The 26,295-nt window shown below is 42.6% G+C and overlaps 1 protein-coding gene across 1 annotated transcript; it reads left to right on the top strand.

Moving 5' to 3' along the window:
* Positions 1-9: 9 nt before the first annotated feature.
* On the top strand, positions 10-14,196 carry PTCD2 (pentatricopeptide repeat domain 2). Its single transcript, XM_083577442.1, has 10 exons — positions 10-140; positions 2,163-2,255; positions 3,717-3,846; positions 4,918-5,035; positions 5,593-5,671; positions 7,976-8,067; positions 10,797-10,910; positions 11,507-11,581; positions 13,089-13,202; positions 13,914-14,196. The coding sequence occupies exons 1-10, from the start codon at positions 35-37 to the stop codon at positions 14,136-14,138; spliced, it is 1,146 nt and encodes a 381-aa protein (XP_083433568.1). The 5' UTR covers positions 10-34; the 3' UTR covers positions 14,139-14,196.
* Positions 14,197-26,295: the final 12,099 nt, after the last annotated feature.

Raw genomic sequence — 26,295 nt, 5'->3', positions numbered from 1 at the left:
GCCGCGGCCGCTCTTGGTACGTTCCGGGGACAGAATGGCAGCGGCAGTGGGCAGTTCCAATGGAATCCTGCGAGAGACCGTCCGGCGCTGCATGCGGGGCACGCTCGTCGCGGCCGGCTGCCTGAGCTGCCCGCAAGGAGGTGCGTGAAGGGCCACAGGTGGGGAGGCTGCAGGGGAGAGAAAGAGACGCTCTATGGAACGCGCCGAGCCGACCTTGTAACCGGAGGACTGCATATCCCATCGTCCACTGCGGCGCCATAAGCCAAAGTTTTTTTACTGTGGCGGAATGGTGCACGCTGGGAGTTGTAGTCCCGAACGTGACGTCGCAGGAAAGGCCTGATGTGCTCAACCCAAGGTCCTTTAGGATGTGGGAAGCTGCGTGGTTACGCTCCGCGTGTTTCAAGCGCCGGGCTTTCCTTCTCTCTTTTTTAATCACCTAGGGATGAATGTGGAACGCCCTAGGAGACAAAATTTAAAAATTCGTTCCAGTAGCACCTTAGACACCAACTAAGTTTGTTATTGGTATGAGCTTTCGTGTGCATGCACACTTCTCCAGATGCATGCACACGAAAGCTTATACCAACAACAAACGTTTTGTTGTTGTTTAGTCGTGTCCGACTCTTCGTGACCCTATGGACCAAAGCCAGGCATTTCTGTCTTCCACTGCCTCCTGCAGTTTGGTCAAAATAACAAACTTAGTTGGTCTCTAAGGTGCTACTGGAAGGAATTTTTTTATTTTGTTTCGACTACGGCAGACCAACCCGGCTACCTACCTGTAACTAGCCCTAGGTCACTACTGCATTGGAGTCTGTTGCGTGGAGTGTGTACAGCCTATGAGATCCACAGAGATCTTCCATCAGGCGGCAGAGAGAAAGTGAAAAAGCGCAAACAGGGATAGCCGCAAATAACTTAACCCGGCATGTTTTGTATTTGAGAAGAGTTTTAACTCATTTGAAATAAATGCTGCTGCCTTTCCCAGTGAATTCAGAAGGGGACATTGTTCAGTGTTGGAGCACGCTGTTTCTCAATAAACCTCTGCATGTGCATAAGCATTTTTAATTATTGCATTCGCTAGTTGCTGCCCATGAAAAATCCTGAAGCAACTGAAAAGTAAAAACATTTTCAAGGCTAGTATAGGATACATAGGATACATAGTCGTATCCAGTGTTAGTTGAAAAAGACTGCTGAGCTAGTGGAGCAGCAGCGTTGCCTATGACCCGATGGCTCTACTCTGAGTAGAACCACAGCTGTCTTCTCAGCATACCTTTTTTTCCTTCTACCTGCAGGGGTTTTGACTAGATGACCCTTGTGGTCCGTTCCAACTCTTCAAGCCTATGATTCTAAGCTTCTGTTTTTAGCCTTGTGCGCTGCTATACTTTTCTGTTCTGGCTTATGAGGGCTAATGCTTTCTTATGATCATTTCTGGCGGTAGTTAGACAAAGGGAAGCTAATTATAGGTGTGCCTCCTTGGTCCATGATGTCCAGTCTGTGACATCTTTATTTCAAACAGACAAGTTATTGAAGTAGTTAACAGTTAGCAAGGGAATCCTCTAACTGGAGCAGGCCTACTTACATTGCAGAAGAGGAGCTGCAGAGAGGGGTGCTTTTCAGCTGTGCCTTTCAAAAGGCATGCACCGTGAGGTGAAACATGGGCAAAGCAGGAGGTATAAGTGAGGAAGGCTAGGAAGGCATCAGTCAATATAAGTCTGCACCTGAGAAATAAAATACAGAAAAGCAAACATATTTATTGTTACAGGTAGGTAGCCGTGTTGGTCTGCCATAGTCAAAACAAAGTAAAAAATAAAAAAATCCCTTCCAGTAGCACCTTAGAGACCAGCTAAGTTTGTTATTGGTATGAGCTTTCGTGTGCATGCACACTTCTTCAGATATTCAGATATTTATTGTGTCATGTGCTTTTATAGGTTAGAACAGACTTTCTAAGCTTATCCAAATATTACAAGAGAACGTTTACAGTTATTGAGTAGAAGAATATTATATCTGCATAAGGGATGTGAGTCCCCAATGAGCATTTCTGAAACAGATATACAGTACAAAGCATCCTCTTTCTTTACACAGCCTAAGGTTTAAATAGAGACTATTATTGAAACCTTAAGTGTATGGTGTATTCTGAATATCTCTCTTTTCCTCCCTTTCATTTTCAGCCAAACGTTATTTGTTAACAGAAGATGTTTTGCAATTACATGCATTTCAGCAACATAAGTTGGAAGTGGGATATAAACTATATGGCGAGAAAGGTAAGCCCATCAGGGAAATGTTGGTCTCCCAGGGTGAGAGGCTGGGAGGAGAAAGAAAAGATCCCAGGTGAGAGCTGGGAGGGGCTGCAACCTTCTGTGGGTGGTAATGACCTTTAAGAGGGGATTCTGTACTCTTATTTTTTGTAGTTGCTTTTGTTTTTAATTTACATTAGTTTTCTGTACTGTATCATGAAAAAAACCTAATAAAAATCTTAAGAGAGAAAGAAAAAAGAAAGGTAGCCCTTTCATGTATACCAGAGGTGGGGAACCCGTAGCTCCCCAGATGCTGTGGGTCTACAACATCCTAAAAGCCTCCAATTCCCCACCCCTGATGTGTATGCTTTACTTAACCATTCACAAGTTAATGTTGCAAAGCTTAAAGGCAATCAGTGGTTTATCAGATACGGTTTTGCTAGTCATCACAGGCTCAGAGCAAAAGCCATATTGAGGCTTCTCATAGTTCTTGTACATTGAGGAATTCTCTGGTGTTTGGTAATGCTCTCTGTCCTTTGCATAACTGGTGTATGCTCAAACGTCTCTTTATCTGCATCTGTGTTTCCATCCCTTTATTTATTTATTATTATCCCTTTATTTATTTATTAGGAGTATTTTAACATCACAGTAATACTGTAGTGTGGGGATGGGGAATCTGTGTCCCTCTAGGTATTTGTTCGACTCCAGCTTCCATCAGTCCCAGCCAGCAGGGCCAAATAGTCAGGGATGATGGTAATTGTAGTCCATCAACATCTGGACTACATCCCTGCCAGAACAACATCGGACAATAAAAACAAAACATGTTCTCAAAAGAGGGCAAGCTTTTTGTGGGAAACTGCAGCTTCTATCTTTGTTTTGAGCAAATACCGTATTGGCCCGAATATAAGACGCACCCGCAAATAAGTCACACCTTTTAAATTAAAGGCTTATTTGCAGATGAGGCCCGCCTCCTGGCACTGCCACCCTGAATGGGGGATGGGAGGGTGGGCGCTTACTTCTGAGCATGCTGTGCGCCCGCCTCCCAGCACTACCACCTCCCCTGTTCAGGGCAGTAGTGCCAGGAGATGGGCGCACAGCGCTTGGTTCCAACTATATGCTGCACTTTAACTTTTCACAGTAGGAATTTGGAAAAAAAGTGTGGCTTATATTTGGGTCAATACAGTATGTGCTAAATGTCCTTTGTGGTTGGCTGGGGAGCAAGGGTTCACATTCCTCCTGGGCATCACCCAGGCACTAGGGTCCAGGCACTAGACTTGCCCCCAGTAGATGATCACTACTTAAGGGCAAAGCTATTGCAATGTGACGTGTGAGGGCAGAAGTTTTTGTGGAGGTGGGTGGGAAACCCAGTACGCTCTACAACTAATCCGGCCATGACTACCGTAACTGGGATAAGGCATGTAAACTGACAGTACGATTTTTCTATATAACCTAAATACAAATAAATATATACTATTAATTCTGTTTCAGACACATATTTCAAAACTATTGAAGACAAGTTAGCGAAAAATATGCTAATTCTCAGAGATGAATTGAAACTGTTGCTGCATTTGTGCCAGACGAAAGATGAAGTGGAAATAGTCAAGAGGGTGATATACAGGTAAAATTCAGAACAAGAGATTCTAGTTCCTTCTTTTGCATTTCCTTTAGTCCAGAATATCCTGGACCATGCAACAGTTAGTAGGGAACTTTGATATTTTTAACAGGATCAGCCTTAATACAGTTACACTTCAAAGTTTTCAGTCCATGCCTTAGGTCATTGGGTTGTGCTCAACATAGCACTAAAATGGACTTTCCATCAGTGCAAAGGTTTGTACTTGTGCAACAGCATGATCTCCTCCCCCCTTGTACCCCTTAAAACCCTCCAGAACAAAATTGAGATGGCATAGGGCATGCATACAGGGATCCCAGTGTGCTGGCAGAAATATTTTGTTGACTAGTACCCACTAGGCAAATGCATTTAAAGCTAAGTAAAATAACATGATTTGCTTGTGGCTGCCTATCCAGGTTTATCATCCTAAAATGCTGTTGCTGTGAAGCAAATGCAATTTTTATCAGAAAGTTAATCAAGTTGATTAGGTTGAATCAGCCAATAAACGCCTCTGATGTCAATGAAGAACAGCAAATTGGGAACAGAATTACTGTTCAATCTGCAAGTTGATGTTATGAAACACGAAATACTGACTAGAAGAAGATAATTAATTAGAATCCCGTGCCATCTTCCAAAATTAGTATTATGTCTATGACAGAGCAAAGGATTAATTCTGAACAGGGCTGGCCCACCCTTGAGGCAAGGTACGGCAACTGCCTTAGGCAGCAGGATCTATGGAGCAGCAGATCTTCACTCCCCCCTTGTTCCTGATGTAGCTCTTCACTAACCCCTTCTTCCCTGGTGGGGAAGGAGGTGCCATTTTGTTGTTCACCTCAGGTGCCAAAATGTTTTGGGCCAGATCTTGAAAGATATCATTTCTCCTCTTTCTTATGTTGCATCACATGGTAATTCTGTGCAATGGCTCTGATCGGTTTTCTAGTCACATACAAGCAGGCAGCAAGTAACTATGTGCATGTAGGTTCCTTTCATTTAGACTACCTTGTTTCTGCATTTATTTTTCCCTCTGCTGTTTAAAACTAGATTGCCACACACACAACAAATTCCATGTCTTCTCTACAGGTACCATGCTGAGAACAAAAATGTGGCCTTTGGTGGTTTCAAATTTGGTCCTCTTTTTATGAGGCTGTGTTATGAAATGAATCTTGAAGCAACGGCACTGGAGCTCATCAAAGACAAGGTAGAATTCAGAAACACGCCCGTCTCTTTTCTTCTCTAGTCCAGTGGGAACTCTTCCCTATACCAGCTCCCTTAAATCCATTGGTAGCTGTGAAAAGTATATACCGTATTTTTCGCTCTATTAGACGCACCTAGTTTTTAGGGGAGGAAAACAAGAAATAAGAAATACTGCAAAGATTTGCAGTATTTATTTGTTAACCAAAGCAGATATCTTTATTCAAAAAGCACAAATGAAGAGAGTAAGATCAAAGGATAATTTTTTAAAAAGTTAAAAGAAGAAAGAGAAACAAGATAAATGAAGAAAAAATTTAAAGGTTTGCATTAATTAAATGGGAGGGGGAAAGTTTTTTTTAAAAAAGTTGTTGTTTTGAAGCTGTTGTCTCCTACAGGCCTTAATAGAATGCTAACTGTCAGGAGTTTGAAAATGAAATTTTAAGACCCTTAATTTTGTCTCCCAAGCTTTGAGGGTTCAATGGCTTCAGTTTGAACTATTAATTGGGTGTTGATATAACCAATATCTGTGGGTTGTCCCAAACTGATGTTATTTATATTCTTCAGGCTTTGCACGGCTTCTTTTCAGAAAGCTCATCATTCAATATTTTGATGGATCTGCTCTTTACAAAAGGTCATTATGAAAGTAAGTAGCGTAAGATCCCTAAAAAGGAATATATTATTGACAGCGAAACTGTCTCTGATATGAAAAAATAGAATATTAAAGTGCTATAATTGACACTGAATTGGTTGATCTTTTGAGCTGGCAAAACCTGATGTGATCACTCATGGGTATTAAAAGAGCTGAAACACATTTTGCAAATATAATTGAAGAGTACTCATTGAACACTTGATCTCTCTCATCCAATGTAATCATACAACTCATGATTAGGGCTTTTATGGATCTTTTTTGGTAACACTTTTTCATCTTCTAACTTCCTGCCTTTGCTCTCAGCCAAGCAGATGCCTTTCATGAGCCTGGGAATTTTTTAATCGCTGCAAGAAAACATGCTATATTTTCTGAACACCACATATTCTCACCCTCACCCCATCTCGCACATGTGCAGTGTGATCTTCTTGTCTACTTGGAGACAAGATGCTTTGAGTTCAGTGGAGTTAACTTTTAGGAAAACGTGCATAGGATTGCAACCTAAAGATTGCAGTCCGTACACAGACTTGGGAGAAAATGTCACCAACCTTTTGAGGAAGCACATATACAAAGGAGCTGCATGCTGGGGGTGGGGATGTTTATTTAAAATTGTATTCCTTTTTTCATAACATCTCAGAGCTTTGTACGTATTTTCAAAACAATAAAAACCAAAGCTCCAATTTTAAAGTACAGTTACATACAACAACCATCAGGTAAAAAACAGTAGAGAACAAAAGAAACCAGTAGCTCAGTGGCAGAAGGTTTTCTTAATCAGAAGCATCTTAGGGAGCAATCCTATGGCGAGATCCACTGCAATGAGCTGCTTAGGATGCAGCAGATATTAAGCTTAGCTGGTTGATTCCATGCTCAGCTAGCATTAAGTCCCCGGTGATGATGCCCAGCTGATGATATGTGATTTGCCAGTGAAATTTGCTCATCCCAGCTCAGCTGGGGTTCATCTGGCCGAGGCTGCAAATCCCGAAAAGGGAGTGTGGTGGGGGCATGGTGGGGGTGGGAATGCGGGGCTTAGGCTAAGCCTGTTCAGCTCAGTCGCATGACCTGGCAACCTGGCACAGAGCACTATTTAGGAGGCTTGTTTTCCCTCTGCCAGGTTTAGGCAGAGCATCAGCAGCCTGTTGCCGAACATAGTTTGAACCTGGTATGCCAGTTTTACTCACCCTGGCTTGCTTGATGCCAGCTTCTTATAGAATCATAGAACTGTAGAGCCAAAGGGTCACCTAGTCCCACCCCCTGCAAGGCTAAAGAATGCCTGACAGATGACCATCCAACCTCTGTTTTAAAAACCTCCAAAAAAGTGAGTCTACCAGCTTCCAAAGGAGTCCAGCCTGGGAGGTAGTCTTGTGAGTAGGGTTGTTCCCTTAATTTTGTCTTCCAGAAGACAACAGGGAGGGAGCTCTTTGGAGACAGATTTCCAAAGCTTCGGAACTACTGCATTGGACTCTTTCCAAACAGGACACAGTTCTGGCCACCATAACTTCCTCGTACGAAGAACATGCACATGGGAGGTTGATGCACTTGTGTAAAATGTGCAGTTTTCTTCTTCAAATAATCATGAGTGATTCGAAATGGATCCTTTCCCAGAACATGCCATGCTGGTTGCTAAAAACCATTGCTATCATTGGGGTGGGGGCAGGAGGGAGGTTACTATCTGCGTCACTTATCACTGGTGCAATCCTATGTCTGTCTACTTGGAAGCAAACCCTAGGACTGTAGCATTAATGCGCTAAAACCTATGACAGTCTAAAAAGGCCCTTGACCACCTTTCCTAATTTGTGTGTGCTACTTTAGGTGTGTTAGGATGAAACCATTGTATCCAGCTAAATCATTACCCTCCCGTGCACCCTTAAAACCAGTTCCAGGGGTTCCCCCAGCCTTTGTGCAGATTTGTGGGAGGGAAGGGAAGTTTGGTTGTGCTTGTACAAATTGTTCTATGTGTGCAATGATTTAGTTAGATTCAACTCCAAGCATATAGTTTGTATGGCATTTTGTTCTGTCAAAATCACAATTGCTAAAATCCTAATCAGTGAAAATTGGTATACCTAGTATATTCCCCTATTTTGGTTGTACATACTATAAAACTTCCATTAAATTTGCATAGCCTTAGTAAGTGGATTATATAAAGTGCTATGCATCTCATCTGCAAAGTTTTGGGGTTTTTTTTACAAATGATAATTATTTTTCAGAACTCAGCTTAGGGTTCTCAGAAGTGTTATTAATTAGCAGTTAATACGCTAATCAGAAAATGATGGAAGTAACAATAACTGAAAGTCTGTTTGACAGGTGCTCTGGAAGTGCTAGTAGAAATGAAGAGACAAGGTGTCAAATTCAGCAGTGATACCTATTTGCTCGCAGTTGCGATATGCTACAAGCTGGTAAGAACACATAGTGTTAAAGAATTGCTTCTAGGGTTTTTTAATGCAAGAAAGATGAATATTGGAAATGCTGTGAAACCTAAAGGTGGTTTTCTTTTCTTTTCTTTCTGGAATATTACTTATTGATTTATATTTATTTCCAAAAAATAATGAATGTAATATATGGAGGCAGTGTACACACAGGCACTGTAAAACAATTAAAAACAATACATAAATAATAACCATAAGCATGACTGGCTGACCCTGAGAAAATTTAAACAACTCTATAGGCCTGTAGGCAGTCTTCAATACATAAATGGAAATTACCAGTTTGGATGATGGTCAAATCTCTGCTGGAAGAGTATTCGATAGCATGGGACCAGTGACATTAAATTCTTGACTTCTGGTTGAAACTAGTTGGACTTCTGAACCACAGGGAACAACTCACTCTCCTTCTCAGGATGGTCTCAGTGATGGAGCTGGGATGTAAGGGCTTAGTTGGTCCTTAATGTAAACCTGGGGCCAAGTTATTTAAGGCCCTTGTATATGAATACAAGACCCTTGAATTTGGCCCAGTAGTATATTGGCAGCCAGGCATATGTTTTAGCAGAGGTGTTGCATGCTGTCAGCCATCAGCAGTCTAGCTGCTGCCTTTTGAACTAGCTGGAGTCCCCACATAGAGCAAATTATAGTCATCCAGTCTCAAAGTCACCAGTGCCTTGACTAAGTGGCCAGACTTTCCTGATTCAGATATGGCCATAGCTGGTGTGCCAAGTGAAGCTGGTAAAAGGGACTCCTAGCCATAGAGGTCATTTGCATCTCTGATGAGTAAGGTGTATCCAGGAGTAGCCCCAGACTATATACCTGCTCCTTCAGAGGGAGTGCAACCCCATCTAAGCAGGCAGTTGGCCTGGGTATGAGACACACAACAGTCTTAGCAACTTTTTTAGTAAGTTTATATCTCATATTTTAAGCACGCACCACTTATGGCAACTTAAGAGAGGGCATGCACAAACAATACAGTTGAACAATGAAAAAAATGACAACCAGCAGTAGATAATAAGACTGCTCTTGACTAAAGAGATTATGGTTTACAACCAAATATGTGGCAAAGGGTTATGTTTCAACCAAGAGGCTTTGATTAAAACAAGAAGTTTTTAAGATCATTTAAACTTACCAAATGCTGTTGCATTCCTGGGCTGCCTCTAAGGATCTGATTGGCCACTGTCAGAACAGAATGCTGAATTAAATGGGCCATTGAGCTGGTCTTACGTTCTTAAACGTTTTAAAATTGGGAGACATTCCGTGTTTACAAAATTAATTTAATTTTTTTTAAAAAAAAGATTAGGAGCCATTTGGGGGCTAAAGAAAAGTTCATGAGATGCATGTCCAGATATTTATTCACTACTTCAGGAGTCATCTGGGTTTGCATAAAGCTCATGATGCACAAGAGCACATTCCTGTTTACCCCCCTGGGCTCAGATGCACTTACTCTAAAACAGGGGTGTCAAACTCAAATTCATCGGGGGCCGCATCAGCAGTTTGGTCACCCTGAAAGGGCCGGTTGTATCTGTAGGACTATGTGTCCACTCTTTATTATCATAAATTATTGTCACTGCATTCAATTATTACTGTTTTTTGTAATAATGTAAGTAATAACTAGCTCCCCTGTGCTCAGTGGAGTACCCTATGTTACGGGTTGCAGCCAGCACCTTTTTGAAGGACTTGTTCTGTGTAAGCCTACAATCCTAGATCCGCTTACCTGGGAGTAAGCCCCCTATGTCTCTTACTCCTGAGTAAGGTTACAGAAGGTAGCTTCTTCACTTACTTCCAGCCAAAACACATGCTACATGATTTGATTGCATCTATACAGGGAGACCAGCCTCCACCCACTCCCCCATTGCAGGGGGTAAGACTAAATGACCATTTGGGCTCCTTCCAATTCTTAAAAATATATATATATATTCCAAGGGAACAAAACCAGCTTGACACCCTCCCCATTCACAAGGTCTTAAGCCACTCCTCTTCCTCCTCCCTACCCTCCTCCCTATTGGCCGCGCGCCGAGGAGGTCCGCCCCTTTCGAACGTTGCGTATCCGGCTTCGAAGGACCCGGCAGCAGCTCTAGCCGCTGCCTCCCCCCGCCCCACCCCACCCCTACGTGGGCCTTGCAAAGGGGAAACTAAGGTAAAGGCGGGGAGGGGGGAGGTCTTGGATCGATGGACTAGCTACACGGGCCACATGACGAGGTCTGGCGGGCTGGATTCGGCCCACGGGCCTTGTGTTTGACACCCGTGCTCTAAAATGTTTATGTAGGAATGGTTAATAGAATCTGTTGTGTTCACCTTTTTCTTTTTATGTAAGGAGCTAATCCCTAGCATGCATAAACATCTATATCTCGTACTAGTAAATAAAGCTTACATTCCACAAAGACACATATATATGTTCCTTTCTGCATCTGGAAGTGCCTTCTTCCCTCTATTCCAAGTCTAAAGAAGCGCTAAAACTTCCACAGCCCATCATTCCACCTCATGCAACTTTAGGATGGAATGCTCATCACTTTTGGCATTGGAGTCTAAAAAGTAGCGCATTTTCAAATTCTGTAATCAGTGGGCTGTATGTGTGTCTAGTGTAAACTTTCTGGAAAGCTTCGAAGTACCTTAACTGTTGGCATTCAGGCAGTAGGGCGGTGGCTTTATCCCGTGGATCTGAGCTGTGAGCCATTCATGCATTGAAATCTTTTATTCTGCAGAACAACTCGGAGTCCAGAAGAATTTTTACTACGTTACTTGAAGAGGGACAGCTCAAAGGAGTTAATATATCAAGAAGAGTTTACTACTTTGCAGTAGTATTTGCTTTGAAACAGGTACTGGATGGTTTTGATTTATTGTCAGGGTTCCTGGAGTCTCTGCATGTAACAATAACATGCACTCCATTTTTCCTGGACCCATTTCTCCCCCCATTCCTAGGGAAACTTGAATACACTGGTACTACATAAACAATTGTGGTATGTCATATGCATCATACATCATTTTCTAGAATATTTAGGGGGGAGCTTCCTACGGTACCCGTTTTGTTGGGATAGGAATCAAAACTGTAACGGCATTAAATACAGCCCATCAGCTTGAAAACTCAAAGTAAATAAAAAGAAAGGGTCACAAAACGAACGACAACAGATGGCTGGCTGGCACACTCTAGATCAGAAGTGGCCCCTGGGCCATCTTTATTTGGCCCCCTGGTGGCCTTTATGTACCATTTTTGTAAGCATTCTGGCAAAGGACCTCAGCCAGTCCATCTCTCTCTAAATCAGATACTCAGTCCCCAGTCAGAGATCTTAAAGAATCCAAGCTCACGTGCTGTATAGCTGTGAGGTCCTTAATAATACCAACTTTAATGAAATGCTGAGCACAGCTTTGTTTTACGTGCACAGTTTGATTTATTGTCTCTTTTTATTCTTCCTAGAATGATATTTCCAGGGCTCGCTCCTTCTATTCTCACATCATAAACACAGAAAGCAGAATTTCCACTAATCTGACAGTAAGTCTGCTGGATTTTGTATGTTACTCCTGAGCCATGAATGGGAAATGCATTGGGCTGCATAGAAATTTAATTAGTTAATTAATAATAATAATAATAATAATAAATGTGTGGGTTTTTAAATTTAAAATGGAAGGTTGTCCACTGCTTTGAACAACTTTAGACACACAAGATACCACTTCATTTGATGCTGTTCTGGAAAAAAATCCAGTTCTCTTGGGGGTTTTCTGGATTATTTCCGAACAGTTTTAGGATTGCTGTTTGACAGACCCTCTAAATTGAAAGGGTATGTTATAAACGGCTACCTAGCTTCTACTCCTCACTTCTACATACGAATAACCAAAGATTTGAGGTGTTTTATCTTGTAATGTGCAAAGCCTCTGATGCTGATGGATGTTAATTCAGTGATCTTACGGAATATATTCAAACTTGTTGTCAACTAAACATTCCATGACAGTGGAGCTGTGAACTGTAACACAGCCCATCTTCAGTTAGAGAGGTGAAAGTTCAGTTTGGCTGAGGGAAAATGCTCACACAGCCGCTAGGGACAGGAGGGGCCGTAACAGGAAAGCTCAGTGGGGAGAGGACTATGGTAGCACTTAAACTCTAAGGGGCAAGGAGCTCATGAACATAGTAGTCAGAGGAAGGGGGCACAATGTGGGAAATAAATAGAGCAACAGAGTCAGGTGGTGGCTGGTGCAGAACTGAGGAAGAGGAAGGCAGAGGGGATGGGAAACAGGAAAGGATGAGTAAATGAAAGTGAAAAATACAAATTTCTGCTGTCGGCAGCGAGTGAGGCAAGCAGAAGACTGGAGTAAACAGGCTGCAATTAACTACCGTATTTTTTGCTCTATAAGACTCACTTTTTCCCCTCCTAAAAAGTAAGGGGTAATGTGTGTGTGTCTTTTGGAGCGAATGCAGGCTTCGCGGCTATCCCAGAAGCCAGAACAGCAAGAGGGATCGCTGCTTTCGTTGTGCAGCGATCCCTCATGCTGTTCTGGTTTCTGGGATTCAGAATATTTTTTTCCTTGTTTTCCTCCTCAAAAACTAGGTGCGTCTTATGGTCTGGTGCGTCTTATAGAGCGAAAAATACAGTGAATTAGTAGCAAGTCCTGCTTCTTCTTTTCCCAGGCATCCCCACGTCCCACTCCACAGTATATAATTCATAATCCTTCTGACTTGGTTTGTTAGAACATACAACTATACATCCAGTGTGCAAAGCCGTTTTCCTTCAAAGTAATTTATTTAATTTCATTTAGGCACATTTCCTCTCCAGGGAAGCCACACAGAATATTTGGGGGAGGGGGGCTTCCTTAGAAAATGTGCTGTTTTCATGCTTTTATTTTTTTTAATTCCACAACGTTTATATGCCTCTTGATTGTAAAAGTGGTATGCAAAAAGAATAAAACAATAACATTACCAGTGGTTGGTTTTTTTGTTTTTACCTAATCCATAAGTTATTAAAGCTTTACTCATTAATGTTTTGTTTTGTTTTGTTTTGTTCAAGATTCTTCTTCAGGTTGCAACTGGTGACCTAGAAGACCTTGTCCGGAGACTGAAAAAGGCTTCAGAGTCCAGTGTTTCAAGTTTTGTGAAAAAACCAGAGTTCTGTATGGAAGTGGTAAGTGGATGGTTACTTTGGAAGCCAGTGGGTGACCGTCAACAGTCTTCATAGCAGAGGTAGGCCATGTGTGACCTACCAGATGTTGTTGGACTCAAACTCCCATCATCTCCTACCAGCATGGTGATTGGCCAGTAACGACTGGAGATGTAGACCAGCAACATATGGAGGAGAGGGTGACAGGATCTCCATCTTTGCTGTATGTTTGTTCTCTTGTATGCCCTATTCTGAACTTCTACCCAATAAAATGTTTCCCTGACCTTATGGCATGGGTCCAGGCAGTGGTGTATGGTCAGGGGACTAGGGTAGCCCCCTAAATGTTCCCCTGGTGCCACCTTCCCAAAGCCCAGGAAGCTTCTGCCCAGCTTAGGGAAGGAGGTGTGATGCTGATTGTGTGACATCACAACATCACACACGTGATGCCAGCCCCCCACCCCCCCAAAAAACACCTTCACAAACTGACACCTCTGGCCCTAACTGCCCCCCAACAAAAAGATTCACCACACGCCACTGGGTCCAGGAACCACTGCTTCCATTATTTTATACGTTCAAGATAGCTGGGTCTGCTCCCTCCCACAAAGATGATTGGCCACACCCTGGATCATACCCTCTTGGTGAGCTTTGATCAGCCAAGAGGTCAAGAGGTGTAGTGTGTATAAGGTAATGTTTCTGCTTCTAGTTGCTGATCTCTTTGCTGTTGTTTTCTCATAGCTGGCTACAGCCAGAGAGAAGCTGGAAGACATCCCAACTCTCCATGTCCAGTTTGAAGAAATCGTCGCCAAGCTGCAAGCCTCAGGACAGACCATTTCTCAGACTCTGGATGACTTGCTGTGTCAGCCGCCGCGCACAAAGAGGCGCCCCATGGAGCTGCTCAAGCTGAACCAAATCAGCCGTCGGACTTTGAAGCCTATACACTCTGCTCTCCTGGCTGAGTAGATCCATCCTTTCCCCTGTTAGAATTTCTACCCAATAAAACGTCTCCCTGGCTTAGAAACGTGGTTTTCACTTGGTGTGTTTTCTGGGATGAATTATGATGCTCCAAACAAAATTGTATGAGTGGACACTGTGCAACCAAACAAATAAGGGAAAGACTTAGATCTGCTCAAAGAAGACAACTTGCAAGCAAGCTTGTTCAGCCTCCTAGGGAAAATAGTTACTGCTTGATGCAACATGTGTAGAAAGTTATCACAGATGGTGAATGACAGAGACCACCCCCCTCTAATCTCTATATTATCTCTGACAATATTCAAGATGCTTTATTGCTTGTACCAAACACCAAGTGTTTAACTGAAATCTTTCCTAATCTTGTTGATAAGTGTTAGAAATGGAAAAGAAAGGTATATGGAGATGTGACAAAATTAGATCATATTGGGGAAAAATATTGAAGGTTATAGAGAATAATAAAATAATAGGTTGGGGTCACTAACTCAGCACCTTGTTTGTTAAAGTTATATACCGCCCTTCATAAAAGGGACGCGGGTGGTGCTGGGGGTTAAACCACAGAGCCTAGGACTTGCCGATCAGAAGGTCGGCGGTTCGAATCCCCATGATGGGGTGAGCTCCCATTGCTCAGTCCCTGCTCCTGCCAACCTAGCAGTTCGAAAGCATGTCAAAGTGCAAGTAGATAAATAGGTACTGCTCCGGCAGGAAGGTAAACGGCGTTTCTGTGCGCTGCTCTGGTTCGCCAGAAGCGGCTTAGTCATGCTGGCCACATGACCCGGAAGCTGTACGCTGGTTCCCTCGGCCTATAGAGCGAGATGAGCACCGCAACCCCAGAGTCGGACACTACTGGACCTAATGGTCAGGGGTCCCTTTACCTTTACCGCCCTTCATCCGAAGAACTCAGGGCATTTAACAAGACAAAAATACAAGTAGAACAAAAAATAAACAATAACCTCCCATCCCACAATCACAATGATCTCAATAGATACCTCCTTGGAACTCCACAATCCACGGCCAACAGTTTGGTCTTCCTGCTCAGTCCGTGTTTGCAGTGGCTTGGACTCTCCTATACTGAATACACTCCTTAAACATGCCCAAATGGGAAGGCAGAAAAATGTATACAAGTAGAAGAAATAAACACAAATTTGTCTCGCGCACCCATTAGATACTGTTTCTCAAAGCCATTTAAAAACGTCAACTTTATTTTAGAAAATGAAATGTAATGCTAAATTTTTGAATTCCAGTAACTTGTCAAAATACTACACAGCAGACAGTAGGGGGCACAATGGATCGTGCAATGTAGAACAATTCATCTAGCTTGAATATAAGGAATGTAATAAATCTGCAACCAACGTCAACAGTCCTGTTTTCACCAAGAAGCTCCCCGAATTAGCTACAGTATATGTAAAATTTTGAATTTGTATATTTCATTACTGACATAATCCATACATTTGTATGTGTGATTTGCATCTTGAATTGCCTGCATGAGAGGCCACCTCTTCATGCTCAAAGAAGATGCATAGGCTTAATGAGAAGCTACCTTCTGGAACCTCATTAGTGGCACTTGAAGCTATGCTGGAATGTAACTGCATCCAAAAATAAAATGCTACAAAGGAGGTGTTCCGAATGGAAACAAAATTAGTTTTAAGGCAATCTCAATGTGCATGAATTTTAATATTCTTTTCATAGTAAAGTGTTTATGCAACTGAGATATCTTCCACCATGCCTTGATGGTTGGTCTTGAGAAGGATCTGGTTTAGCAGGGTCTCTTGGTCAACAGTTATATTTATACCAAAGAATCATTGCAGTCCAAGTAGGGTGGGGGAGGTAAATGACTGCCGGATGGTTAAGTCCAGTCAAAGGCGACTGGGGTACAGCACTCCTCTTGCTTCAAGCTGAGGGAGCCAGCGTTTGTCCACAGACAGCTTTCTGGGTCATGTGGCCAGCAGGACTAAACTGCTTCTGGTGCAATGGGACACCGTGAAGGAAGCCAGAGCGCATGGAAACGCTGTTTACCTTCATGCTGTAGCAGTACCTATTTATCTACACATGCTGGTGTGCTTTCGAACTGCTAGGTTGGCAGAAGCTGGGACAGAGCAATGGGAGCTCACCCCATCATGGGGATTCAAACCTCCGACCTTCTGATCGGCAAGCCCAAGAGGCTCTGTAGTTTAGATCACAGCATCATCCACTCCCTTAGATCCAAGTATCAGGTCACAAAGGCCTAAAGGAAAGGTTACAGAAGCTAGGCTTGTTTAGCCTGTAGAAGAGAGGTGATATAATAGCCAATAGAAGCTGATGCTATTGAACCATTTCTTCATCTTGAGCTTATGTCTGCATCAGGCAATGCCCTTTATCTTTTGATCTATACAGTATAGCTGTTAGAATTCCATTATCTTTCATCTCAGGAAAGAGGTGTTGGCATGAGGTTTTGAAAGTGTCTGATTTACCGGAGAGCCAGAAGAGAGGTCAAGAAAAACAAGCAGATAAATACCTTGAATTAATAATGTGTTGCAGTATGAGGGAGAAAGGTATTTTTCCTCAGCATAAAAATAAAATTAATGCAACACCTTAAAAGCAACAAATATTTATTTCTTTTAAAAAATTGCTACAGACAGTTTGAATAAAAGCCCATTTTTGCACATTCCCAGTTGTATGCAATAGCCTCAAAGTAGAAAAAATTAGCGACATTTAATAATTTATATGCTTGCTTTAAGACCATTTTCAGTGACAGGGAAACCAAATGTAAAGAAACTCCTGTGTGGGAAATGGGAAATGGGCCTAGGGGGATTTTGTTAATAGATTTTTGTGTCAGCTCTGAATTTTTACCCATTACCAATAATGGTAATTTTTGTTTTTTAAAAAAGATAAGCTGGGAAATGGCGCCTTTTGATTATTCCGTCTTCTATAAGACCGTACATCCCTTAATCCTTACCTACCAATATTTGAAGCTGTGTTGACAAAGAAGATTGGTTCTTCCAACATTAGCTGCAGTAACTTCAGTTAAAGTCACTTCAGCAAATTTGCCTGTTGCTGTAGGCTCTCACCAGTATTATGACATAAAAATGCTTATATCTAGCCTGTTAATGGTGAATTTCAGGTACTCAAAGTAATCTGTATTTGTAATAATTACAAGCGGACCTGTAAGTTTGGCCAGCCACTGTATTATGGATAGGGGGCTGAGGTTGATAAAATAGTAGCCTAAAACTTCTAATATTGGAGGGAAGATTTGGACTCTCAGTTCACTTTCTTAGCGTATTTCTTAACACACAAAGCTTGTTATCAGATGAAGATCATAGGTTTGTCCCTGTGCAGTTGTCCTTGTTGTGGTCAAAGGACCCATCTGGATGGTACATGATTGAGTTGCCCTTTGTCCACCCAATTTCTCAGCCATGGAATGACTTTTGCAATATCATTTCATTGCATCTCACAATGGTGCCTGTTGTTGGCACATAAGTCTTGATAGACTTGCTGAGCCAGCAACATCCCAGGCCTGCTCATAGCACTGGCACAACAGGACACATGCCCTGCCTGCAGAAGGTCCCTGGTTCCATCCTGGACTGGATTTGCTTAGTCCGTGAAAGCCTCGTGCAAATACTTCCACTTGGGGAAGTACAGCCTTCTCCTCTCTCTTCTTTCAGGTCCCTCAACATCTTCAATTGGCTTGGTGGAGGGGAACTGGGAGAACCTTCAGAACAGTGTTCAGGGGGGGAGCACAGATGGAACATTTGACCAAGTGCAACTTGGAATTCCACTCTCTCTGCCTAAAGCCCTGAAGGGCCACAGCCAATCAGCATAGCTGATACTGAGCTAGATGGCCCATTTGTCTAACCTGATATAAGGCAGTTTCCTATTGTGCCATTGTACATCATGCAGCAAACATATGGAACATAAGAACAAATCAGTTTCCCAGAAGTGTCATTTTGCTGTTCTCAAAGATGTGAGTATTTGGGCAGGGGAAGGAGAAGGAGAAATAAAAAAGAGAATGGTTTGGGGAAGGACTTCTCCTTTATGCGTCAACTTTTGTCAATTCCCACATCAAACTGCTCAGAAAAAGAGAACTGTGAGAGGGAAAGATTGATATAGGTACAAAACCATTTCTGTGGTTAAGCAGTTTCAGGGGAAATTTAGACCACAGAATCTGTTTTTCTGCACTTTTACTACCTTTTGGAGAGGTGCTCATTTTAGAAGTGGCAATCCGTTGAGGCTTTGAAGTCTCACGTATCTCCATGAAGACCAAAATAAGAATTCTCCCATTTAATAAGAATAATGATGTGTCTGATTTTCATCTTGTCTTTATTTGTTTGTTGTATTTAAAGCCTACCTTTTTCTTCAAGGAGCTCAAGGTGGCGTACTTGGTCTCCCCACTCCTCAATGAACCCCCAAAACAACCCAGCGAGGTTGGGCTGAGAGGCAGCAACTGGCCCAAGTTCACTCAGCAAGCTTCATGGCTAAGTGGGGATTTGAATCCTGATCTCCCAAGTCCTACACACAGAATTGTAAGAAAAGGGCTTCAACCTTCTCGGTAGTGGCGCCCTCCCTGTGGAATTCCCTCCCTTCAGATGTCAAGAAGATAAAGAATTACACAGCTTTAAGAAGACATCTGAAGGCAGCCTTGTATAGGGAGGTTTTTAAGACTTGATGTTTTTATTATGTCTTTAGATATGCTGTAGAGTGGTTGGGGAAACCCAGCCAGATGGGCGGGGTATAAATAATAAAATTGTTGTTGTTGTTATTATTATTACCATCTGAAATGCAAGTGTGAGCTTATAACACCTGGCTCGGCTTGCACAGTTAATACAAGGCTGCATTCAGTGATGGAGACAGTGCCCAGTGTTTACATTGTTCAGACACAGAGTATTTTATTTTCTCTGTGCAATGGTATTACTTGGGTATATGGCTGTCTGGAGAAACCCTAGTGTGAGCTGGCTATTTTACCTGGGGACACCGACAGCAATTTCTGTCATTGCAATGGAAGCAAAAGCCCAGAAAAAGCTCAATATGGAGGCCAAATGGCCGAAATATTGGGAAATTTTGGAACAAGAGGGAGATAGACTGAAACTGCAGAGTTTTGAGAAACTAAAAAACAAAGTGCGAGATTGGCTTCATTATTATCAGATAATGGAGGCATATAATTTGGACAAGAAAATTGGCTTCCAGGTGGAAAAATCAAAATTAGAAACAGAACTGTTAGAACCCAAAACTAAGATTTTGTCAAAGATGTATAACTTGCTGTTGAAATGGAATACTCAGGATGAAACGGTGAAATCTGCTATGATTAAATGGGCACAAGATGTTGGACATAACATTATGTTTGCTGACTGGGAACAGTTATGGACCACAGGTATGAAGTTTACGGCATGCAATGCCTTAAGAGAGAATATTATGAAGATGATATACAGGTGGTACATGACCCCAGTCAAGCTTGCAAAAATCTATCATTTGCCCGATAATAAATGTTGGAAATGTAAAGAAACTGAAGGTACATTCTTTCACCTTTGGTGGACGTGCCCAAGGATTAAGGCTTTCTGGGAAATGATCTATAATGAAATGAAAAAGGTATTTAAATATACCTTCCTGAAGAAACCAGAGGCCTTTCTTCTGGGCATTGTCGGCCAATTGGTGCCAAAGAAGGACAGAACTTTTTTTATGTACGCTACAACAGCAGCAAGAATACTCATTGCAAAGTATTGGAAGACACAAGATCTACCCACTTTGGAAGAATGGCAGACAAAGGTGATGGACTATATGGGATTGGCAGAAATGACTGGCAGAATCCGAGACCAGGGAGAAGAGTCGGTGGAAGAAGATTGGAAGAAATTCAAAGACTATCTACAGAAATATTGTAAAATTAATGAATGTTAGAATGATGTTGGATAGAAATTAAGTGGTTTCCAGCTGTAATGCTTTAAGAGAATATGAAAAAAGGGTTATAAATAGGTAAAAATCTAATGGTAAGGATTTGCTGAACCAACAATTTGAAGTGGAATACAAAAAAGGGAGGTATGAGGAGGTCCGGGAAACAAGCTAAAGGAAAATAAGCAATGGAAAATCTGTGTGTTTTTAACTATTTTTATTTTGTATTTTTGTTATTTTTTTCATTTTTATTGTAATACTTTAAAAAATCTTAATAAATATCTTATAAAAAAAAGCAATTTCTGTCATTGCTACACGCATCACAAAGTTAATTTGCTCATCTGGCTTAGCTGCTGATCAAATGTCAAAGGATGAACTTGTCCAAGGCATGTGGCTGAATGCACATTCTAGATCAACTGTCCTGCATGTAAGCAGATGCCTCACAAGAAGCTCCCTCTGTATCCAGCACTGTGGCTTGGTTGCCCTTCCTAGACAGCCCCAAAGAGATGTTAATCTCTTCCAAGATTTGACCACACAGATCAGCATCTGTGTGGTCAAAGGGCCACCCGGGAAGGGCCACCACTAAGTGCCCAAGAATCTCCAGGTAGGTGTGAGGAAAACACCAGCCTGAAATCAGCGTAGATGATTGTAAATTTGATGGTCCCGTGGTCTGACTCAGGCTAAGACAACTTCCTATGTTCTTAACAGTTTCACACAGTGATCTTGGCTGAGCTCCGGTTCTTCTTTTCATTCCCTCGGTCTGAAGATTGGGGCTGGCACAGCTTTGTTAATCATCTGTTTGGAGCTGCTTATGCACATTGACTGCACATTGCACAGCACTGACTGTGTACACAGCAAACAAACACCTATAACCATGTGACTATGAGTGGCCAGAATCAGCTGCTAAATCTTCTTTAGAAGCTTAGAAGATTCCTTGACGGGACAGCAACTCTCTCACAGTGGCATCAAAGAAAAAACACGACTTAAATGAACTCAAGCTTATTTTAATGCCACAATATGAAATCTGAATATGTGTGTGCACTAAATGTTCCACATTTTTACAAACACCTGACTCCACCTTCCTCAGTCTATGACTGCCTCTGTAACTGGGGTAGTATTAGACATCTGTCCTCAGCACACTAGGAAGAAAGGCCTATGCGTTTCTCTGAAATTTGTGTCTTGGCAGCACATTTTCACATGCAACTACAGCTGAGAAACTTCCATGTTTGTGAGAATAAGGCTGAGGTCCTACACACCTAAGACTTATTTTGAGTAAAAATGCACAAGAATGTGCTGCACATGCTCCATGCTCAAAGCTAAATATAACAAGGAAACAGCCATCCATATGTCACATGGGTCATTCAAAACATGATGTATGGGTTTTTCAACATAAAGGTCAAGCATCTTGACCAATTATAATATGCAGATGACATGACATTTACTTGGACATTTTCATGGACTTCTTGAATGAAATAGGTTAAACATTTAATGTGTACTTCAAAGAAAAACATTGCATCACATCTATCTAGAGAGCTAAGCAAAAGACACTAATTATAATACTGTTCTGCATCCCAAGTTTAGTGTTTAAAGTTGTCTTCTATCAAAGATGAATAATTTTTAAAGGGACTAGCAAAGATAACAAAAAGAAGGGAGCATACTGACATTTCAAACAAACTTCACAGCAAATGTATTTGACATTAGCTGCTTTCTTGCCTTGCCAAGATGGATTTGAATTTCTTCTTACATTAATTAGGACATAACACATGGTGGAAAGTAAACCCAAACCAGTCAGCTCAAATGCTCAGATAGAATAAATGAGAGGCACAAAGAGCTTGTGTTGTATCCATGAAGTCAGCTCTTTAGCACTGGGATGAGGAATCTCCTGGGCAGTGGGTCAGATCCTTGCCTCCCCACACCTGGAGGGCCAATTTTGGAAGGGGGACCATCATAGTGATGTCAGGTGATGCTGCATTTTTAAGTCCCGACTGTCAGGACATTTCAAAGCATACTGTGGGGCTGTTTGAAAGCCCTTTTGCAAACAGTTCCACGCGGCTAATTAAACCTTAAAGGGCAGTCTGGGGCTGCTTGCAAAAGGGCTTTCAAATAGCCTGTGCTGCTCTTTGAACCTCTGCTGCTTTGACTGTGTGTGCCAGTTTCCGACAGGGGAGCAGGCATGTGCAGATAAGGCAGTATCAAACCCCTCATTCCACCAATCAGAATCCAACGCAGAATCAACACAAAATGATTCAGCCGATGCCGAATCAAACCCGCCCCCCAAATCAGCCACCGGCTGATATCACTCCCCATGGGAGTGACATAAGCTGATTGCAAGTGGGGATGGTTTCTGAAAAACGACCACACAGCCGTTTCCCAGCCCTACATTAGTGCAAAGATTAGTGCAAGCAGTGCTTTTTTCTGGGGGCACGCTTAGCCCTAAACATTTCGTGAATCTAAGTTTGGCCTCATTAAGAGGCAGTATTTCATTATAAGTAGGAAAATGAGAGTGCCCCTAAACATTTTTTTTAGAAAAACAAAAGCACTGAGCGCAAGCTTATGTCCTTGTGATAGTGGAGCAGCTTCACTGAGTACAACCCCTTCTCTCTATCGGTGAGTGTATTGATAGGTGATGAAGGTGCCTTTTTCTATTGGGGGGGACCTGATGGGGTGCGACCCTCCACCTTCCTGTGGTCCTGTTTCTTTTTATTCTCTTTTAGACATGGCAGTCTTTTTGTCCTATGTCATGCCCCTCAGCAACCATATTCCAAATGTGTGCATTGGCCCAAAACAGTTGGAAACCCCTGACCATTAGGTCAAGTCGTGGCCGACTCTGCGGTTGCGGCGCTCATCTCGCTTTATTGGCTGCAGGAGCCGGCATACAGCTTCCAGGTCATGTGGCCAGCATGACTAAGCCGCTTCTGGCGAACCAGAGCAGTGCACAGAAACGCCGTTTACCTTCCCGCCGAAGCAGTACCTATTTATCTACTTGCACTTTGACATGCTTTCGAACTGCTAGGTTGGCAGGAGCAGGGACTGAGCAACGGGAGCTCACCCCGTCATGGGGATTCGAACCGCCGACCTTCTGACTGGCAAGCCCTAGGCTCTGTGGTTTAACCCACAGCGCCACCCACGTCCCTGATAGTGTCAGTAGAGAGATAGACATGCAGACATTTGAGAAAATGTCTGAGAAAGTGATGACTGCTGCTGGCACTCTTGCATGTGTTTAGCATGTCCTGGACTGTCTTGTGATGTCAGCACAACTTCACTGGCACAGGAGACTAGCAGCTGATAGGATTATGTTTTGGTTCCGACTGCACTGATGTTAATTGATCAGCTTAAATCTATTTGGGCCTCACTGCCTTGCAATTCACTCTGATGGTGCTTTATTTGCAGCAGTTTCAGAGCTTTCTAACAAACAGACAATAATCATCAGCCTCGCCACCACTACAGAGGCCATGATTTGTTTCAGTCATTTCCTCTATTTTATCTAAGCATTCCAGCATTTTCCCCAGGAAATTCTTTCCTATTCATTTTGAGTGTCTTTCAGGGAAGCCAGCAACATGAAAGTTCTGAAAAATGTTGTCTTATTTTGACATCATAATCAGATGTTTCCCCTTTCTTGCAAGCTATGGGAGAAGCAGTCCTACAGTCCTTGGTGCAAAATATGAGCTATTAAAGATGTGAGTGAGCACTAAGCTAAAATATGAAATTTTAATTCAGCTGAGGTGTGTGTATGCGATTGCATTTTATTCCTGCCATCTCAAACCTAAAACAGGAGGCTTATTTTTAATTCTGGATAGGGTGGCCAGTTAGGCATTGCCAAATGCATCATCAAAGGACAAGTGAACAAACAAAAAAGACACACAAAATCTGCATGTGCTAATTTATACGTACAGATGCCCATTTAGGGGCACCTCTAGACTGATGGTGGTTTGTGGCTGTATTTTTCAATGTGTCATTGGCACATTAGGCTGTACCATCCATCTATCATTCCCCTTTATTAGTTGTCCTGGAATGTTCCCCATTGCTACTACATTATTGCTGTCCGCAGAGGCACTCCTGTGCTATAGTGCAATAAAAATGGGACAACCCCTCACAGTCCCGGAAACACTCCAGAACTTTTGTGGTATGAATACTTACAAGATTTCAGCAGGAAGCTATAAGACATGTGCTGATTGGAAACAAAACTGGATGTCTGCCCTGAAACATTTGCAGGAACAAACAGTATTGAAAGAGGGACCACGTATAACTACTCCAAAGCCATCATGAGCACGAACAATCATGAATGCACAAAATGAAGGATTCTGGAGGGGCTTCTTAGAATTACTATAATGTAAATACAGTCCCAATGTGGGGCTCGAACAGACAACCCTGTGATTAAGAGTCTCATGCTCTACCGACAGAGCTATCCACAGGGCTGAAATCAGATGAATTTAAAATTTAAAGAAGAAACAATGTGCCCTGTGCTTACAGCACTCTTATGAGTAGACAGAAATTAGATTAGTTCCAGCTCACAAATCTGGAATACAACCTGATGAAGTGAAATCTTAGCTGACTGATATATGAAGGGGGAAATGTGGTATCCGAATAGCAATGAGATGCAAAAATTACAGTTAGTGATACTTAGAACTGCAGTGTATATTAAATAGGCACAACCTTTGCAGCAGCAGATTGGCAATCACTTATTCCGCATTGCACATGTAGTAGTAAGGCAGACAACCATTCACAAGGGACAACCATAGCAGAAATATCCTGTTATTGGTAAGCTGATTAGCAATGAATGGTTAAGATTCTAACAAGTAGCTCCTGCAATGTTACAAAAGCCAATGAGAGATGTGCTACAGAAAACTAATAGCAGAGCATTGAGTCCTGTTGCAATAGAAATACATGAGTACATCATGTTCCTGAAAATATTTTGCCTATTCAAGGTCTCAGATTGACAGGTGCAGATAGCCAATCAAGAACAAGATAGATAAATAAATCATGGCAACTGTTTGGGACGTCATGTCTTCTGGATCTTCCTAGTGTTAAAAGATGTATTTTACCATTAGAGTTCTGCGAGGCTGCTATAATGCAATAAAGGACTAGAGTGGATACCTTCTTCACATCATGGAACGTCTGTTGCTAAACTGGCATTTCTTTCATATATATATATATATGAAGATATATAGTATACAATAATATACATGTAATTGTTGCCTAGTTCCAAACAGAAGGAGGAGGAAGTTTGTACATCAGAAAAATTGCTTCCTATTGCAGCATGAATAACCCAACTGGTAGCAAATTGGCTGTTTGCCACTCAAAATTCAACTGCTGCTGAACTGCGTCCCACTTGTTCTCTGTTCGAGAGCTGATGCTATCTAGCCATAACTCCAGCACAACTGTTTATAGGCTGCCATCTGTTCAGCTCTGGATCAAAAGGGACAGAGCAAGGCAGACGTTTGTCGGGCAGCTTTTATCTTCCATTATCTGGCAGCCAGTAAGTCATTTGGGTTCAAGGGTCCCGAGACACCTTTGCTGCATGCATCCAGCTCCATAGCCAACAAGGCAACTGTGCACTGGCAATCACTTTTTCACCTACCCTGAATATGAGGGATGCTGAAACTTCCTCATGCTAAAGGCTATATGCTGCAGTGAGGAAGGAGCTGCACTTGGAAGCAGTCAAGGTGTGGATAAGAGGAATCAGGAAGCTGGCTCGTATTAAGTCAGACCGTTTGGCTGGCAGGGCCAGCCCACCCATGAGGCAAAGTGAAGAGACTGCCTCAGATGCCAGGATCCAGAGGGGCAACAGATCCAGCCTCCAAGAAATGTGTTGCCCACTGCTGCCACTGCAGCGGCAACAACAGCTGTGGCACATTCCTTGAAGGTCAGACCTGCCACCTCCTTGGCAGCCCACTCCCAGCATGCCCCTCTACAGCGGCCACTTGATGACTAGGAGGTGCTGCTGGTCTCCTCCCACCCTTATTCCCAGTGTAGATCTTCACTCACACCTTCTTCCCCAGCCGGTGGAGGCGCCATTTTGTGGTATGCCTCAGGGGCCAAATTCACATGGCCTAGCCCTGATTTCTGGATCTCAGACATCGTTGTTTCACTGCATCCGCTATCAAATTCTATTGCCAGGATTAGAACCCAGAATCTTCCATGTGCAAAGCTCTGCCACTGACTTGCCACCTTCCCTGCATGGAATGTGTGCCCTAATCCTCTGTCTCCAGGCCGAGTAAACAAAAAAGCATAAAAACTCTGGGAGTTATCCTGATCCAGAAACAGCCAGTAGCAGATAGCTCACCTGACCTCCAGC

This window comes from Podarcis filfolensis (genome assembly GCF_964270895.1).
Source record: "Podarcis filfolensis genome assembly, chromosome: 11".
Classification (NCBI taxonomy): Eukaryota; Metazoa; Chordata; class Lepidosauria; order Squamata; family Lacertidae; genus Podarcis; species Podarcis filfolensis.
The sequence above is the reverse complement of the archived record's forward strand: the minus strand, read 5'-3'. Positions and strand labels throughout refer to the sequence as shown.

Bases quoted from the DNA above. Each gene is read 5' to 3' on its own strand.
- PTCD2 (XM_083577442.1), top strand. From the start codon at position 35: ATGGCAGCGGCAGTGGGCAGTTCCAATGGAATCCTGCGAGAGACCGTC. The intron at 3,847-4,917 runs GTAAAATTCAGA...TCTTCTCTACAG, and splicing joins GTCAAGAGGGTGATATACAG to GTACCATGCTGAGAACAAAA. The intron at 5,036-5,592 runs GTAGAATTCAGA...TATATTCTTCAG, and splicing joins TGGAGCTCATCAAAGACAAG to GCTTTGCACGGCTTCTTTTC.